This window comes from Ctenopharyngodon idella, chromosome 15 (assembly GCF_019924925.1).
Source record: "Ctenopharyngodon idella isolate HZGC_01 chromosome 15, HZGC01, whole genome shotgun sequence".
Classification (NCBI taxonomy): domain Eukaryota; kingdom Metazoa; phylum Chordata; class Actinopteri; order Cypriniformes; family Xenocyprididae; genus Ctenopharyngodon; species Ctenopharyngodon idella.
Window position 1 is genome coordinate 26,490,749 of NC_067234.1, and position 19,437 is coordinate 26,510,185.

Genomic DNA, 19,437 nt, shown 5'->3' on the forward strand with positions numbered 1-19,437 from the left:
AAAGTTAGCAACAGTCTCATGCAGGCGCCACATGCAGCATAGGCTTTGTTTTGTGTAAAAATTCTGAAGGAAACTGACTCCCTTGAGAAAAGTTCGATGACATTTTCTTACCTCCATGTAATGTCTATTATAAAACGGTTAGTTCCTGTCCTTAATTCTGATTGGTCAATAGCTGTGTTTTATCCACGAAAAGACACGGCTATGACCGCTTCACCCAACGGTTCTATGTATCACTACACAACACCCTTAGCAACCACTCTTAGCAACGTAAACTGAATTTAAGCTTACTATGTAGAAGAGTATTGTGAGAAAGAGATCAAGTGAGTGAGTTTATTACCTGCATTCAGATTTAGCATTATCCTTCAGGTCAGTCCTATGTTCATAATAAAAAATCTGTTTAAATGTCCAATGTATTATCTTGTCCTTTTAACAGTTAAGGGGTTTTCCCGTGACTGACAGCGCTAGTCAAAGCATTTGTCATTTGCGTCTTGTTCCATGTTCACAACAATTCAGTCTTTTCAATGTAAAAGTCTTCATTACTGACTGACAAACTCACGAAGACAGTCTTTGCTGCCATCTAATGCCGTAATAATGAAACTTCTGTTGCTGTTCACGGTCAGGGACTATTTTTTCCTGTGGAAGGAAGGCTTTTATTAAAAGTTTACTTCATGAAAGTTGCATTGATACATACTTTTGGCTTTAATTAGGGATGCACCAATACCATTTTTTAAGGACAGAGTAAGTCGATTTGGAGAAAAGCATCTGCTAAATGACTAAATGTAAATGTGAGTACGAGTACCGATACTTTTTTTCTGGTACTCGCCGATACCGATGCCTATACATTTATTAATTAATTATTATTTTTTTTTTTTGGGTAATGTGGCAGTTTTCCAAGTACAACACAGTGAGACTAATGAATGTAAGACAGCTTCTTTATTATTACTCCAATGAAAAAAAGTAATAATTTTTATGTGCTTGTCACAAACTTAAAGCACAAATTTCACAATGTCCAATGACCTTCAAAGGGCATAATTATTAAAGTCATAATAAAAAAATAATTAAAACAATCAAGTCTTTTTTAACCTGCCTTTTAAAAAGTGCTAAACAAATATTACAGAACAGATGTTTATAACATAACACTGTGAACCAATGTAAACACAACCTAGTGACCAGATTTCTCATGGTGGAATATGGGACTAGTAGTGGGCAATATGACCATGAGATGAGAAATTTTATTTCATGATATATATATATATATATATATATATGTATATATATATATATATATATATATATATATATATATATATATATATATATATATATATATGTGTATATATATATATATATACACATTCATTCAACATCTTTTGTTGTTTTATTAACATTAATGACAGACAAATATTTAATTAGGCTACTCCCCCTTTAAAACCGAATCCATGTATGTAGTATACTGACACATAGCCTATCCTGTTTTCACCCACCTGTTTGCGTCCACTTAAGCCATAACCGACTGTATTTACATGAGATACTCCACACGATAGACATTTTGACAACTATTTGTGCATTTGACCATTCAGGCGCAAGGAGAACTGGTCGCGCGCTGTCTGAGAGAACGGGGATCGCGCGCAAGAAGGAGAGAGAGAGCGCGCGCGGCCGAGAGAGAGCGCTTCTGTCTGTCATTCAGCGCGATTTGCATGCAGTTCGCAATGTGTCGGCTGTCATAATTAATTTTGAGGTATTTCCACACCCCTGAGGCTGACATTGTTTCTGCTGCTGCCGCTGGTATCTCTGTGCGCAGAAAAAAACTCAGTTACGTCACGTGAGGTATTGGTCTTTGGTATCGGGAGTATTTTTACGAGTACGAGTATAAGTACATGAGCTTGGTATCAGGCCGATACCGGTGCATCCCTAGCTTTAATATTTGTACTGTGTGGTAACCGTTTTATAAAAGCAATAAGGTACTCGAGGCTAGTGCTGTATCGTGAATAAGTCACGGCTGAAGGGGTCCGCTTCGCGTCGTGCCTAACAACGCACTTCATCTGTGACTTATTCACAATACAGCACAGCCTTTCATACCTTATTGCTTACATAAAGTAGTGTAAGCATAACGATGCTTTGTTCACAGTGGTTACCGGGGAATCCGCTCTATTTCTGCTGTTCCATAAGGCAGAACCTGATTTCACCAAGTGCAACATGTTCCTGGATCAACATCTTTGTTGATTCTGGAACAACACAGTCAGATTTGAAGGACAAGTTTAGTTGATGTCAAGCTTAGGCTTACAACCAGGGTTAGGTGTTATTCACCTATCATTTCCCTCTGATTATAGGGATAACTTATGGGTAGGGTTAGGTTTAGGGGTAGGATATGGTTATGATTACATTTTTGGACAGGAATGTTGTTCCAGGATTAACAAAATACGTTGACCCAGGAATGCGTGTAACTTGGCAAAATCAGGGCATGCTTCCATAAGCGCCATCTATTGTCAGAGAGATGATTTACATTTTCATTCAGCCTGTCTGTTTTTTTTTGTTGTTGTTGTTGTTTTTGTTTTTTTTGTGTGTGTGTAAAAATCAGACCAAATTTGTATGCGCGGTTGTAAGTTTTAACCAGTTGATGGAAAATAAGCTAATGTGCATTCTAAAATCCTAAACAATTCGGATAATAAGGTATCTAGAATTATTTATGGAGCTCAGATAATACCTATAATCATTTATCATTTTGTTAAAAATGGTTTAAAGGCTGAAATGTGAGGTTTATTATTTTATAAAACTTTTTTGTCAATACTTGAATTTTTGACAATATTTGAACGTAGTATATGTTAGATAAGATTATGTTGAAAAAAATGTTGGAACTACTGCTCTACACTTTATTTAAATCTGTTTAATAATGGATGACTCGGATACTACCTTATCATAGCAGCTCATGCAAGCCGAGGCGCGCGTGAAAAATTATACACAGTCAAACACGATGAGGATGATGAGGGATTCTATTGACGCAGAAATCCGTTTCATTTTCTCGGCTTGCTTGTGTTCACGTGTCAGTAATCTAATCTACTTATAAATGACAAGAGAGCAAGGTAAAGCTCACAGTAGCCTTCTTCAGAGAGTGTGTTGTGAGCTCTGTTGGGACAGTAACCTGTGTAGTGCATCTCAGTATAGTTTCATTATGATGTTATATATGTGTAGCTTAAAAGAAACCAAGAGAGAAGATTAAGTATGGGGATTAGTTTCATATTTTTCATTTTTGGACTCACAGGTATGTACACTAAGTTTTTCCTCAATGACTGCTGGAGCACATACTGTAAATGCTGTGATCAGCACAGTAAATGTCAAGTTAGAGACATGATTTAATAAAGATATTACAGTTTATAAACTGTAGTTGCAGTTTACTATAAAATTAACTAATTTTTATACAATTATGTTGTTTAATCTAATAGTTTAATATAAAAATAGCCCGTTCTTTGTAATTATGTGCTTCTAAATTTTCTGTCCAGCGGTAACAACTATTCAGAGATCGTATAATTTCCCAAAACATATAACACATTTCGGTCTAATAAACTGCACTGAATTATTCATGAGATAGGGCACGTTTGTACTATGTTATGGAGCAATCCTTATGCATGCAGTAATTTTAACTGTATCTATTCATTTTTTGTGTGTGTATTCAGTCGTAAAATTTTAATGCCTCTCGAACTGTTTATACAATATAGGTATTTATGTGCATTTTATGAGCCATCTCACAAGCAAAATTGCAACTCTGCTTTTTTTCAGTAAGCGCTAAGGAGGAGGACCTGCAAGGCTTTCAGTCCCTGCAAACTGAGAGTGCAACCTTCATAATAACTATGCCATCAGAAGAGCAAAACAGCTCCAGTGACAACGGTGGAAAAGTTTCCACTGAAAGCCCTCCTCGCCTGACTGTGGCTGTAATCAGTTCTCCAGGGACAGATTTGTTCCATACACTACATGAGAGGCAGCACTCAAGTACAGTAAATGCAACCACAACCAGTGATAAAGATGCAATTACCTCAAATGGGCCAAGCTTTGTCTTAGCTTATGGTACAGTTTCACATTCCACGAGTAAGGATGGCACTGCAGCGAAGTCTTTTCAGTCTGAAGGAGACCACTCATTGATCTCCAATGATGAGGGAAGGCTTCATCCCTCAGCTGAGGCTGAATTTGAGTCAATGATGAATGACACCATGATGCCTGCTGCTCATCTGTCCGGAGGCAGGGAAAAGATCTCAGCTTTTTTTCACGCTTCACTGGAAAGCAAGAATCAAAGAGTCTTGGAGTCTATTACTCCTTCGCCTGCAAATGACATTCCCATGGTATCAGCCTCTGATCCAGCAGTAATTGATAACCTTGGGGAGTCAAACAAGAGTGTGGAAAGACAGGGTGAAAACAAGAATGAAAATTGGACTCTGGAGTCGTTTAGAGCTGATAACCCTCTGAATCATACTGAAGAGGCATCTTTGAATAAGAATCATTCGACCATTATGCATTTTACAGTTTTGCAGGGTTTAGGGCTTTTAACCTCTGAGCTCAGTCAAAACCCAAAAAATGGATCTGAGCCTGAGCCAAAAGAACAGAAGAATCTGCTTTCACCAAGTTCACTGATCCTTGATACTCCATTACAAGTGAAATCAGCCAGCCAAGTAATAGTTAATAAAATGACAAAAAGCAGCAAAAATCCCAGCACCAATGGACCAAAACCCTTTGGGGTGTCACTAAAGAACCCAGACTCAATGTTTTTATTCTCTGCTTCAAAGCTGACCCCTACAAAGATTTCAGATGCAACCACGCTGAATTATTTTTCAAACATGGTAACAGCTGCTGGCGAAATGCACGTGACAAAACAATTTGTGGTCTCACGGTTGATATCTGACTCCATGCATAGAATTGTCTCAGCGAGGAACGCACTAGAAAGCAAATCGATTTTTTACACCAAATCAAGTAAAGAGCGTCAAATTAAACCAATGCTCCAAACCTCAGCAAACAGTTTCGTTCACCGCCTGAATAAAAGTGACCTTTCTTTGGTCGCTCAAAACTCTTCTCTTCTCAAAACGTCAGATCTTTGTACCAAAGAAGCCAGAACATCTAATGTATCAGTGACAGAGAAACATAACAAAATGGATCATTTTCCAGTTCGGCTGAATGAATTGATAGCCTTTAGTACTGCCTCATTTACCAACGCTGAGGAAGCAACTATAGCAAATAAGCAAATGTTCATGAAACAGACTCAAAGTTCACTTGCAGCTCTCCAAACCCTTTTACCTCAAGAAGACACTTCAAAAAACCTCGATCAATTTGATGAATTATCTACAGCATTGCCTCTTCTACCTCTGACAAAGCTTAAGAATGTGTTCCATGTCTTCAAAGTGAATGATCATCAGCCTCAAAAGCCTCTAAATCATTTCCCCTCAGAGAGATTAAAGCCTTTTGTATCAGCTCAAGCTCATGAATCCATTCCACCTTCGTTTACATCTGCAACTGTGAAGGGATTCACAAATATGGAAAACTTCGCTAAATTCAGCTCTACTAACCAAAACCAACAGTATGGAGTGTCACAAAAATTGCCATACATCATATCCGAAAGGCCAAACGTGAACTCAAGCATATTAACGGGACAAGAAACGGCGAACACAACCACAATCAACAAAAGCATGTCACATTTTAGGGTCCCACTTACTAGCAGCAACATACCCACAACAAAGACCTTCATTACAACAACTATGTTTTTAAAACCCTGGGTGTCTTTTGCCAACAATGCTCGTGCAATTCCGCAAAAAAAGTCCTTTCTGCTACCAACACCTTTCGGTAAGTCACAAAATACTGTGACAACAACAGACTCCAAAGTTTTCTCAAAACTTTTGTCCATCTCTAAGAAAAGTAATAGCGAGTATGCCTTTTTAAATCACACACTGACAACTGGAAAGATTGGTTTGCCGTTAGACGACAAACAACAAGATCTTAAAAACCCAAGAGGGACTGTGATGCTGTTTTTTGGCAGCTACACAGTTAGCAGTATCCCATCAGTCCAGCAGCTCATTGAAGCTCACCCTGGAGAGGTATTTCTCACAGAAGCACCGCAAACACAATCTGTACTTCAGATTGAGTCATACTTAAAAAAGAGAGATGACATGGTTAAACCAACAACTCTGAAACACCATGATCAGAACAGTGCTTCAGTTGAAGGCATGAATCAAACCTCGTTGACGCCAATTCCACACAAGATTGTTTCACACCCAATTCACACATCTGTTTCCCCCGTTGTTCACTTGAATACAGAGTTTAAACCACAACTGACCTTCTCAGCTTTACCTTCAGTGTCAATTGGGCCTGCAATAGTGCAAAAAAGTGGACAAGACAACCACAAAAATCCACTTTTATCACATCATATGTTTGTAAATTTATCAGATGTTAAGGAGCATCCTCAGAACATGACATCCAGCCAAATTTCTGGCATCAGTAGGCACACAACAGCTGCAGCACGACCAGAAGGGGCCCTGAACACGTCACTCCTTGAATCATCCAATGGAACAACTTTTCCTTTGTTTCTTTTTCAAATGCAGAATGTGTTGCATAAAGAGCATTTGACCTTAACTGAAGACCACACCGAGTTTTTCTCAGCAGTAAATCAGCATTCACAAACGACGCAATCAAACTTTCCAGCTGACGAAATGTCCAGTTTAGGCACAGATGACGTACAAAAACACCTTGGGCAGACTGAGTTGTCTGCTGTTACTGGGGAGAAGTTTGCTTCTCTTGTCCACGCAGATTTGAGTTTCTCAAGTACAGAGAAACAATTGCTCCCCAATGGTTCATTACCGTCCAGGGGAGGGAGTGAAGATATTTCACATGCCACCACTCCATTTGCTGAAAGTGACTATGGGAGATCTGCTGATTTTGTGTCAGACCTGCCAGTAATAAACAGGAAGAGGAGGGTTACATCATCCGATTCTCTCATTGGGTAATGACTCTGAACTCTTAAATCACTTTTAATGTGGAACAGAAACAAATTTATTAGCATTTGTGCTGTGCTATAGATCAATAAGCTGATAGATAGATAGATAAATAGATAGATAGATAGATAGATAGATAATTACAAACAATACAACAAATACGACAGAGATGCAAATTAAACTTGTTTTTCAGATACAGTAGGTTTATTTACCATGTATACATTTATTTAACATCTTTTCTTGTTTTATTAACATTAATGACAGACAAATATTTAATTAGGCTACTGTCCCTTTAAGACTGAATCCATGGATGTAGTATACTGACACATCCTGTTTTCACCCACCTGTTTACATCCACTTAGGTCATAACCAACTGTATTTACGTGAGATACTCCACACGATGGACATTTTGACAACTATGTGTGCATTTGACCATTCAGGCGCAAGGAGAACTGATTGCGCGCTGTCTTTGAGAGAACTGGGATCGCGCGCAAGGAAAGAGAGAGAGAGAGAGAGAGAGAGCGTGCGAGAGCGCTTCCGGCTTGTGTCATTCAGTGCGATTCCGCCTATCCCGCCTTCTCTAATCGATAACGAATTGTGATTGGATGGTAATTCTGTTCTACGACGAATTGATTGGGCTATTCTTGCGTGACAGAATACTACTACTACTACTAGTTCTATTATCACCCAGCTGTAACGAAATTTAAGGAAAGATGAAATACGGGACAAAACATGATTTTTTTCTTGATAAGTCGGGACACTAAAAATAGAGCTGAAATACGTGACTGTCCCGGGAAAAACGGGACGTCTGCTCACCCTAAGTAATCATCATAAATTAGGTATCATTTGAAAGCTTACAAACTCAAAATTCAGCCTCCGAAAACCGTTTTGAAATCGGATGTTGTATTACCATGGAAACAGTACTTTAATTTCTTTTAGTAAGCTCCTCCCCTAGTGGGTGGTGCCAGGTTTCATATTAAAATATTTATTTTAGGTACTTTATAGTCAAAACCTTTTCTAATCTTGACAAAATACATATCATCAGAAAGGTCTGAGTCTCACTGTTCCATATTTGCCAGCTGTTTTGTGATAGAAGTGATATTTGGACAGAAATTTTTCAATTTGTAACAGGAGAATGCATTAAAAAAATTCAATAGAATGTCTGTGACACCCGGTGGCTATTTTTGGTACAGAGCCTAAACAAAATCTCATAGGAGCTTCAATTTTTGTGATATCAACTTCAAATTTGGAACACAACTTAGTTAGACATATGGCTTTCATTTAATAGCAGTTTTTATAAGATATAAAATGTTTGGTATAGTACATTTGATTTACAGTAAATTTAAACTTCTATAATTTTTTCAAGTGCTTTCACTTCAGCAGTAATCTGCTGAGTGTCTTCTTTAAAGCAATCTTAAGTCTGTACTCCAAAGCATTCTTGAATTATAATCATTTAAGTTTGGATAGTGCATTTTCATGTCTATTCTCAAAAATGGGGGTGACACTTCAAAAACAAAATAACTGAAATTATATGATTGTCTGGTGGACTATTTTGTTTAATGGGATTAACGGGACACGAAATGGCAAACACAACCATAATGATTTTTTTTTTTTTTTTCACATTTTGGTGTCCCACTTGGATCAGTATTATCTTTTTTGTTTGTTTAGAAAATTGCAATATTTTTATTTTTATTTTTAATGTATTTTATTTTAATTTTCCAAAAAGTATGGCTGCTGTTGTTGTGAATGGAATGGTACTTTACTGAATAAACTTTAGCTCCACAGGTACAGATGCAATCTACAGAGATGCCAGCATGGTGATAAACTGTAGTCAACATGATTAATTTTCACTGCACTCAATTGGATTTTGACCGTCTGATTGTCTTCTTCCAGTCTGGCGCAAATCTCAGATGATATCTGCGGGACTGGCAACTACACAGCAGAGATGAGTCTGAACTTGGAGAGAGATATCATGCCCGGAGATCTCATCCCTGCCCTAGGAAACCTGCATGTCGTCATCAGCCTCAAAACAAATAACAGCCAGGTGAACCTAGAGATAAAATCCTGCTGCCTCTCGCCCACCGGCAGACTTGATGAATTTAACACCACCTGCTGCATTTTTTCCAGGTAATGTGCTCCTCTCAGGTTATTTTAGATTAACTCAAATCACATGGTGCCCTTGAACCAGGCCACATTTCACATTATGGTACCAAATCAGCTATGTGGTCCGAGCATGGCTGGATTATACGGATCCCATCTCCCTCGTTTTTATGTAAAGGTTTAATACATCAGCATTAGTTCCTGTTTATATGACTCAGCTACGTTTTAACTGGTCACCTTATCACAGGGGAACAGCATTATAATGATTGGCTAAGAAACATTCCCTCAAACTGTTTAACTTGAGAAAGCTATAAAAATCCGGGGCGAAGCATGTGTCTATATCGAGCTGAAAGTTGTGTGGTTAGAGCAGTTCAGTAAACTGCTGATGTCTGTTTCCCTGCTGGTGTGTGAAGTATTAACTTTCTGTGAGTGTCTTGGCTCTGTTGCCAATAGCACACTTCCACTAATATCCAGAGACAGTACAGTGTGTACTTTCAGTAGATTCATGTACTAAATCTTTTATCAAAACAACCATCTATGAGGTAAATTCTTTCAAAATTCAATATTTTGGAAGTACAGTAATGTGCTTTTGTTTAGCAAAATTGTCTCTCATTTAGGGGAGACATGGGAGGTATAAACAATAAATTGGATAAGGAAATAATGTATAGTACATACAGTATATAAAACATAAAAGTGTGTAAACCACTCATTTTTGTAAATTACCCTGGGGAACATCAACAACAGCTGATAAAGGTTCAGAGGGAGGCAGCCGGTGCTTCCCATTTTACATACCTCTGCATTACAGTATATGCTGTTTATAGTACAGCAAAACTTAGTGCACTAAGAATTTTAGACACTTTTATTTATATATATATATATATATATATATATATATATATATATATATATATATATATATTTTTTTTTTTTTTTTTTTATTTGAGCTCACACTTTCCTTCTAAAATACATAGTCTATACCAGAGTACATAGTGTACTGTATCATGTAAATTCACAGTGTGTAGTTTCATTGGATTTTCATCATACCAGTCACGTGAGGGGAGGCGGTGCCTAGACATCATTATGATTGGCTGATTGGCACTGAGGATGGGTATCGAGAGGAGGTTCCATTTTAGAACCGTTCCAAATTTCTAAGAACCGACGATTAGATAAGAAACGCGATTTTGCTTATTGGTTTCTGTGTGCGCATTTTAATGTGATTATAAACCATTCAAGCGCAAAAAAGACTTGCACGCCGTTTTCTGTGCTCTGCACAATCCAAAGCGCCGCCTCTCAAGGTGATAATACACGTGGCAACTTTTTGAGCAATGTTGCTGGGCAATGTTGCCGTCAACAGGCAACCTGATGAGACACAGGGCAACTAATTAGGCCAACAGACAGTTGGCAGCAACTAATCAGAGAGGAGCAAATCTATTGCCAACCCAATAAATACTTTATTATAACCACTTGTTTATTTCAACTTTATTTCAACTTATTTCAACTTTTCAAATATTTTCTTCATTTTAATTAAAAAATAAATGCTTTCCAATCTGATTTGTGATAGGAAAAGGGAGAAGAGCGAGTTCGGCAAAAGGCGGATTCGAACCCGCATCGATCGCGTCAAAAGCTACATTCATATGCCATACGCCTTACAGCCTACGCAACTACAGACGTTAAAGAAGCCCCGTCTTTTTAGTATTTAACTGAAAACATTCAATGGCTTAATTACAGATTACACGCATTACATTGGACAGTTGTTGGTATTTTAAGATGGCCGCCATCTTGTTTGAATTTTTTCTGAAATCTCCGAACCGATCACGTGATCAGCTGCTAACATTCTGATTGGAGGATCTCAAAAAATTGCCCACGACCGATCTAACGTATCCAGATATAAATTTGTTGCTCATTCACAGTGGGAAAGTGCCCAAGCAACATTGCCCGGCAACATTGCTCAAAAAGTTGCCCCTTGTATCATCACTCAGTTCAGTATACTGTATACTGAACTGAGTTCTCTTCTGTGTCTTTTTTGCACTCAAACGGACAAATACACACAAAAATATGTCAAAATATCCTCATAAATACAGTCGGTTACATCTAAGTGAACGTGAAACAGTTGACAAAGAAAACGTATATGTAACAGTATATTGGATCCGTACAGCTCTTAAAGTGACAGCAGCCTAATATTCCTGCTGCCGACTCTATAATAACATTAATCAAAAGACAAAGAGAAAAATCACACGCTGTTCTTGACTGAACAACTTTTGTAACTATATTTGTAATGTATATTTTATTTATAAAGTGCAGTGTTATTTTACATTTGATTATAGTTTCTACCTGAATAACTGAAACACTGTTTATTTTAGTCGTATCTTTGTTCAGTTGTATTTATTTGTGTGATTGCTAAATTGTTTATTTGTATCTAAGTTTTAATCGAAATTGGGAATCGATAAGAATCGGAATCAATAAACAGAATCAAAATCATTACAATTCAAATGATACTATGGCTGCAGATTCGCATAAATGGGTCAGACTGATGGAAATGTACAGTTATGCAATGTAACTCAAATTGGATAAGAAAAAAACCCCCTCAAATCACCAATACAGCTGCACTAAATATTTTACTGTATTATTGTAATTATTTTTAAGCAGTGTAAACTTTTTTTTTTTTTTTAATATTAAACTGTCATGCATCTTTGTTTTAAAGACGTGGTGTAACAGAAGTAGCAACAGATCTTCTCTATTGTGACCTACATCTGGCGGGGGGGTCTATACATCGGATGTTGATTGGATGGAGGCAAATCTTAATGCAAGCTTTAAGTCGATTGTCAGAGGTGGGGTTTATGAGGACCGTATGATTAGAGAATGATTGGAGAAATCTGGCATACATCACCAGAGAGAAGTCTGTCATTTCACTGCAAGATCCAGTTTGACATTTTGATTTTGAACTCTTTTTTTTTTTTCTTTTTTTTTCTTTTGCATGAATAAATCATTCAAAATAACATCAATAAGATGAAAATCAGAACATAGAACTATCAAAAATCTGCATACAGCACTCCATCCATAGGATTTAATTGTCATGCTTTTTAGTTTGAGAAATTTCACCTCTATTTGCATCGCTTGTCAAGTTCATTATTTTAGTAATGTGCGTGCTATCAAAGCTAATGCGTCTGTTTGATTTGTACTCCCTCAGGCTGCCTATAGAGCCTCACGGCATTAGACTGCTTCCCAGGGTCCTGTCAAAGAGGGCTAGCTTCACCATCAGTCTCTTCCAGATGATCAATTACTCCACCGCTTACCTGCACTGTGACCTGAGTGTGTGCTTGAGGAACCATTCTGAGTGCGAGAGGGTGAGTCTCAACCCGGCCTCACATATGAAAACTTGGGGATCATTTATCACTGTTGAAGAGGTCTCAATATTTCTCCTGAAAGATTTTCTACTTTTCATTACTCTCCCTCTTTTGATGACAGCATCTGCAGTTTCTAAATAAATGATCTTCCGCGGCTTGTTACTCTGTCACTGTAAGACAGAAAGTGAAGCGGTCGGCAGTTCGTAGGCTAACAGAATAACTCGCCGAGTCAGTAAACAAGTTTAAAGTATGCAGAAGTTGAGGGAATTTATTTCTGCGCAGTATAATGGCTTGATTTCAAGATGATGACATTATTGGTTATCTATTTCTCATCTCAGCAGTGTGAGCAGCATCGAAATTCACATCTCAGAGAGGAATCGAGGGCCATCTTCAGCAGCACAGGAAACCGCATTTCTTTCGGCCCTGTTTTGAAAGGAGCAGACAATTCATCAGCCTCTGAAACAGCAGGTAACTTATTACCAAGTTGTTCTGGTGGGGTAATAATACTAACTAATGGAAAGATATTTCAGCCGAACTGTCGGTCTGATTTGGTTTGTCAATGCCGTACAGATGACACTGAAGCCATGGTGGTGATTATCAGCTCAGTGGCCTGCTGTTTGCTGGCGTGTTTGGCTCTCTTGCTTGTCTGGATTGGGAACAGACGTTGTCTGCAGAGGTCTGCCTACTGCTGGTCCAGGGGCCTTTGTGAATGCTAACAAAACAGCGCTCACTGCAATTCAGCCAACCAGACTAAAATCTGCATCGAGCACTCAATCATTATCTGACAGTTTTTGAATTGCTCATCATTATGTTTAGTTGCTGCACTGGGAAACTAATGAAACTATTAACATTGTTAAAAGTGACCCAAAGTGCTCTTGAATAATCATTTATACTGCATTATAGTGCCAAGCTTTGAGTTTTACAATAGAGATTTTAAAAATACAAGCCAACCATTTCATGTGAATACTTATACTGAGTAAATATTGTCAGCAAACAGCTATTTAAAGGGATAATTCACATAATTCACCCTCATGTTGTTTCAGATCCTACCTTGCTTCTGTATTAAAGTGCAGTCACATTTACCTTTATTCTGCAAATTTTCTTAGACGAAATCCAGTAATTTCAGTAGGAATCCATGTGAATGGGAATTATTTTTGATAGCAAAAGATTTCCCCACACAAATTTTGCAATGGGTTCAAGCTGCTCACGCATATTGTCCAACTGAATGCTGTTTGGTGTGAAAGAGACTTCAGTGTGAGCTGTGCTGTGCTTCATATATCACTACACTATTGACAATAGACCTTTTTTGCCTTTATGAAATTTGGCTGAAATTTTGCCGCATCTTTACACAAAATATTTTTTGAAGAATGTTTATGAAAGTCTGTCAAGTCCTAAACTAGACTGGGCCCCATTGACTTTCATTGTATGGAAAAAAAACAGACATTTCTCAAAATGTGACCCATGCTGGCAGAATGAGTCGCAATGAGCAAATTTTCAAAAATGAGTTATTGTTATTCTCATGTTCAAAAACCTTCAAAATGATGTATGATTTGTTGGAAAAAAATGACTGAGCTACACCTGTTTTAAGTCGATAAAGTCAGCAAAGTCAATTTTGAGAAAAATTGAGTTAAAAACAAAATCGCCTAGCAACCATACTTTAAAATCCCTGGTGATACCACCAAATTTGGCACAAACCAAGTCAAAACCCATATCTATAGGATATATATATATTCAACTTTTTTTTTTTTTTTTTAATTTTGATTAACATTAATGAAACAGACAGCCTATATATTAAGACCTACTGTACCACACGTAGCCTATCTAATATAATGTTACACATCAGATGTTTTTCCCCAACAGTTAACTAAACGTTCACTTAAGACACAACAGATAATGTTTGTGTGAATACTCGCCAAGACAGATTTTTTTGAAATACTGTTCTGTGTATATGTGTCGGGATCGTGCTCTGAGGCGTCATTGTGCCCGCGCTTCGGATCTGTCAGTCAGCGCGAGTAGAATCATTTTGTTTACATCAGCATGAGTGTGCCCAGACAGCAACATGTGGATTACACGCGGACCAGATGTGGGCCGGATCTGGCCCGACACTATGTTGCTGTCAGGGTAAAAATCACATTTCATTGGTTCAGACTCATCCCATCGAGAAATCGCTATGAATATTCACAAAGTTGAATATTCACAAAGTTGCTGCGCTTAAAAACGATACCAAACTTGCGCTGAGGGAAGCGCGAGTCATCCAGAAGCGAGCAGAGAAAACGTCTCAGGTTATGACTATAACCATGGTTCCCTGAGAGAGGGAACGAGACACTGCGTCCCGAAAGGGGCGCTATGGGAACGCCCTCAGCGTGAATGCGTCTGATGCACGTGTGTCAACTAGTCCAATGGCGAGAGTGAACGTCACTGGTGGGTGACGTCACGACCAGGAAAGGATAAATACACATCCGGAAAGACCGGCTTCAGCTTAAATTGCCGAAGCAAATCGATCACAGGAATGCAGGGAGTATGGCAACGCGACGCAGTGTCTCGTTCCCTCTCTCAGGGAACCATGGTTATAGTCATAACCTGAGACGTTCCCTTTCGAGGGAACTCGCACTGCGTCCCGAAAGGGGCGCTATGGGAACGATATCCCAAAACGCCATAATTCCAAAATGCCTGTCCGTGTGAAACTGTGGCACACTAAGACGAGAGCACTGATGAGCCTGGAGCTGCGTCCAGGTCGAGATATATCATCTCACAACGTGAGTGGCGAGGATCAGCCCACCACATCACAGACTTCCTTGAGGAAAACCCCCAACAACAAGGCCGTGGAAGCCACCATACTCCTAGAAGAGTGAGCTCTGACAGACAGTGGATACTGCTGACCAGAGACCTCATACGCAAGTGACAGTCTCAACTATCCACTTGCTAACCATGGACGCAGGGAGACCCCTTATAGCGCGGTCCAAAACAAACAGTTGATCTGAAGTCCTCCACAGGGCAGCTCTGTGGACATTAGGTGTCCAGTGCTCACACTGGACACACAAGATTCAACTTTTCCTGGTCTGGATCTGAGAACAGAGGACAGAAAGCTTGCAGCACTATAGGCCGTGGAATATTGGTCAGAACCTTAGGTATATAACCCGGTAGGGTAAAGGAACACTTGACCATCCCTGGTGCACACTCAAGGCACGCAGGGGATACAGATAGGGCCTAAAGGTCTCCTACTCTTTTTAGGGGAGAACCCAAGCAGGAACCCTAGAGCATGCTGCAGGCCTCAGCCTCAGAGTGCCACGAAGGAAACGATACCTCAAAGGGTTATACCCCACAAATATACCATCCACAGGGACATGGAATGCAGAAATACGAGGATAGTTTCCTTGTGGCTGGAGTTCTGGAGTAAAGTATGGTTTCCACAACCTCGGTTGAGAGACCAAATACTATGAGTTGGGCCCCCTCAGGGGCCAAACCCACAGGTTCAATACTTCTGGGCAGGGTGAAAAGTCAAACCCTTCACCTGAGATAGAAGGTCTCTCCTGATCAGAATCTCCGAGGGAGAGCCGTCGAGGAGAAACACAAGTTCCAAGAACCATATCAGACTTGGCCAGTAAGGTGCTACTAACAGACTTATTCCTTCCCGGCGAATTTTGTCCAGAACTCCTGGGAGCAGAACAATTGGGGGAAAAATATACAGACATGGCCCCGGCCATGTCTGTACCATGGCATCCAGTCCAAGAGGAACTGGATGTGTAAGGGATAACCACAGTGGACAGTGCGCCGTATCCTGAGACGCGAAAGATCCACTTCCACGTGGCTATAAATCTCCCATATAAGCTTCACCACTTTGGGGTGAAGTCTCCATTCCCCTGGCCTCAGCCCCTGTCTCGACAGGACGTCTGCTCCTATATTCTAGGTCCCTGGAATAAGATTGTTCTCACAGAGAGCATCTTTCCCAGGGACCACAGGAGGATCTGGTGTGCCAGATAGTGGGCGCGAGCGCAGACCCCCTGTTGATTTATACAAGAAACCATCGATGCATTGTCTGTTCAGACAGCTCGATGACCTCTCAGGTCTGGGAGGAAGAACTTCAATGCATTGAACACTGCCATCATCTCCAGGCAATTATGTGCCACGAAAGATGACTCCTCCACAGCCCTTGAGCTGAGCGGCCTTCCATTACCACTCCCCAGCCTGTGAGAGAAACATCTATCATGAGAGTGACTCAATGATATTAAGCTCCTAACACAGGGCCCTGGGACAGGAACCAACTTTTCTTCCATATAACCAAGGCGCGGAGACACCGCCGTGTGATCTTGATCATACGAAGTGGGTTCCCCCTCAGGGACAACCCTTGGTCCTGAGCCACTACTGTAAGGGTCTCATGAACAGCAGGCCAAAAGGTATCACCATTGGACGCAGCTGCCACCAGACCCAACAGTTTTAGAAAACTGTTTTACAGTGAGTGACTGGCCTAGATATATCTCCTGTGTGACTGAAAAGATTGCAGAAATACGAGTGGGCGACAGAACGGCCCGCAGCGTCACTGAATCCATACCATGCCCAGGAAGGTGGTTCTCTGTAATAGAGAAAGCACACTCTTCTTGGCGTTCAGCCACAACCCCAATTTTTATATGAGCAAGAACGACATCTCGATGTCGAACTGACCATCTGTTCTGACTGCGCTAATATTAGCCAGTCATCTAATCAGCTCAGAATGCGTATGCCCTGCAGCCTGAGCAAGGCCAAAGCTGCATCTACGTATTTCATGAACGTGTGGGGTGATAGAGCTAGACCGAATGGAAGAACCTAATATTGGTATACTTTGCCTCTGAAAGCAAACCTGAGGAACTTCCTATGCTGTGGAAGGATAGAGACATGGAAGTATGCATCCTTTAGAACTATCATGACAAACCAGTCCTCGGATCTGGTTTAGCGTCAACATTTTGAACCCAAGTCTCCTGACTGAACGATTCAAATGATTAAGATCTAATATAGGACGCAACCCTCCATCCTTCTTTGGAACAAAATAGTAGCGGCCCTAAAAACCCTAACTCTCTGCTGGGAGGAGGAACCCATTTTGTAGCTCCTTTCGCAAAAGAGTTTACTTTCTGTTCCATCACCAGAGCCTGCCCAGTGAGATAAATTTGGCAGAAGCCTCAACTCTGCCAGAAAATCCACAAAAGGGAACCAGCCTCTCAAAGCTGGTCTCTGGTATACCTAGAGCAGCCACTTTGGTGACCTGAAATACACTGGCAGGAAACAACCCATTTGACTGCTTTTCGACCCTCCTCAGAGGGTGCGAACCTGACGCAGCGTCGTGTGAACGCTGAGTCATAGCTTGCTGGAAACTGCTGCGCCCTGAAACACCAAGGGTGCCAGGGTTGGTAGAACGGCCCCATACAGACAATGAAGTTGAGCGGGCACCGTATATTGAGGTGTACACCGCTCTATCCCGTATGGGGCTGCCCTTAGATTCCATTCAGAGGGTGCGAGCCTGATGCAACGTCGTGTGAGCGCTGAATCAAAGCTTGCTGGAAACCGCTGCGCCCCAAAGCACCGAGAGTGATGGGGTTAGCAGATCGGTCCCCTGAGGGCAACGAAGTGGCACGGGCACCGTATACTGAGGTGTAGACCGCTCCACCCCGCAGGGGGCTGCCCTAAGAAGCCTAACACCACTGGCGTAAGGATCTACATGAAAGGCTGAACTAATACATGAATCTAACTACTTAAAGTCAGATAAATATGTATTATTTTAATTTCTCAAAATTAAATTACAGCCAACTGTCCATTTAATTCCTGAAAAATTAAATGCAGCAAATGATCTATCAGACAAGTTAATACTGTCTGAAAGAAATGCTAAATATAGTATGCATATAGGCCATACACACATCAAATAAAGAGTTATTAGTGCAGACATATAGCTTTTAAAAACCCAGGCAATATCCCATTTAACTCCTCAAATTAAATGCATCAATGAATCACCAGACAAGTGTACACGGTCTGAATGATTGGTTGAATATTTATAACTGCCGTCTGCACACCCTAATCTACGCGTTGCCTCGGCAAACACGAGATGAGAGCCACTAGAATCTTTAATGCAGTTTGCAGACTCGAAATCTACGCGTCGCCTCGGCAGACGCGAGATCCGTGCCACTAGATTCTTTATTGCATTTTGCAGGCTCGAAATCTACGCGTCGCCTCGGCAGACGCGAGATGAGAGCCACTAGAATCTTTAATGCAGTTTGCAGACACGAAATCTACGCATCGCCTCGGCAGACGCGAGATCCGTGCCACTAGAATCTTTAATGCAGTTTGCAGACTCGAAATCTACGCGTCGCCTCGGCAGACGCGAGATCCGTGCCACTAGATTCTTTATTGCATTTTGCAGGCTCGAAATCTACGCGTCGCCTCGGCAGACGCGAGATGAGAGCCACTAGAATCTTTAATGCAGTTTGCAGACACGAAATCTACGCATCGCCTCGGCAGACGCGAGATCCGTGCCACTAGAATCTTTATTGCATTTTTGCAGACCCGTAATCTACGCGTCGCCTCGACAGACGCGAGATCAGAGCCACTAGATTCTTTATTGCAGTTTGCAGACCCGAAAACAACGCGTCGCCTCGGCAAACGCAAGATCCAAGCCATAGATTCTTTATTGCTCAAGACTTTATTCCCTCAAGAAAAAAGCCAAGTGGAGCAGAGCTAAAAAATCTCGATAGTGCATCACATCGGGAAATTTATGAATGAACACCGTCAGATCCCAATACAAGAGCTGACATGTATGCTCTGCTCTCAAACAAACAACACATGAATCGCGTGTATCCCCACTCGTATAGTAGCGAGGGCAGGGAAGCACACACGACTCAAGTTGCTATTTGCTCGCCAATAAACTCCTGTCTAGAAATATATAATGCTTGAGGACAAACAACAATAAATAGACAGAGACAGTTTCACACAGAGCGCTTTGCTGAGGCACAAAAAGCTGAAGCCGGTCTTTCCGGATGTGTATTTATCCTTTCCTGGTCGTGACGTCA

The 19,437-nt window shown here is 40.5% G+C and overlaps 1 protein-coding gene across 1 annotated transcript; it reads left to right on the forward strand.

Annotated features, from left to right (window-relative positions):
* Window positions 1-3,722: 3,722 nt before the first annotated feature.
* Window positions 3,723-18,013, forward strand: LOC127496228 (uncharacterized). Its single transcript, XM_051863976.1, has 5 exons — window positions 3,723-6,973; window positions 8,859-9,092; window positions 12,253-12,409; window positions 12,748-12,877; window positions 12,980-18,013. The coding sequence occupies exons 1-5, from the start codon at window positions 3,846-3,848 to the stop codon at window positions 13,123-13,125; spliced, it is 3,795 nt and encodes a 1,264-aa protein (XP_051719936.1). The 5' UTR covers window positions 3,723-3,845; the 3' UTR covers window positions 13,126-18,013.
* The last annotated feature ends 1,424 nt before the right edge of the window (window positions 18,014-19,437 follow it).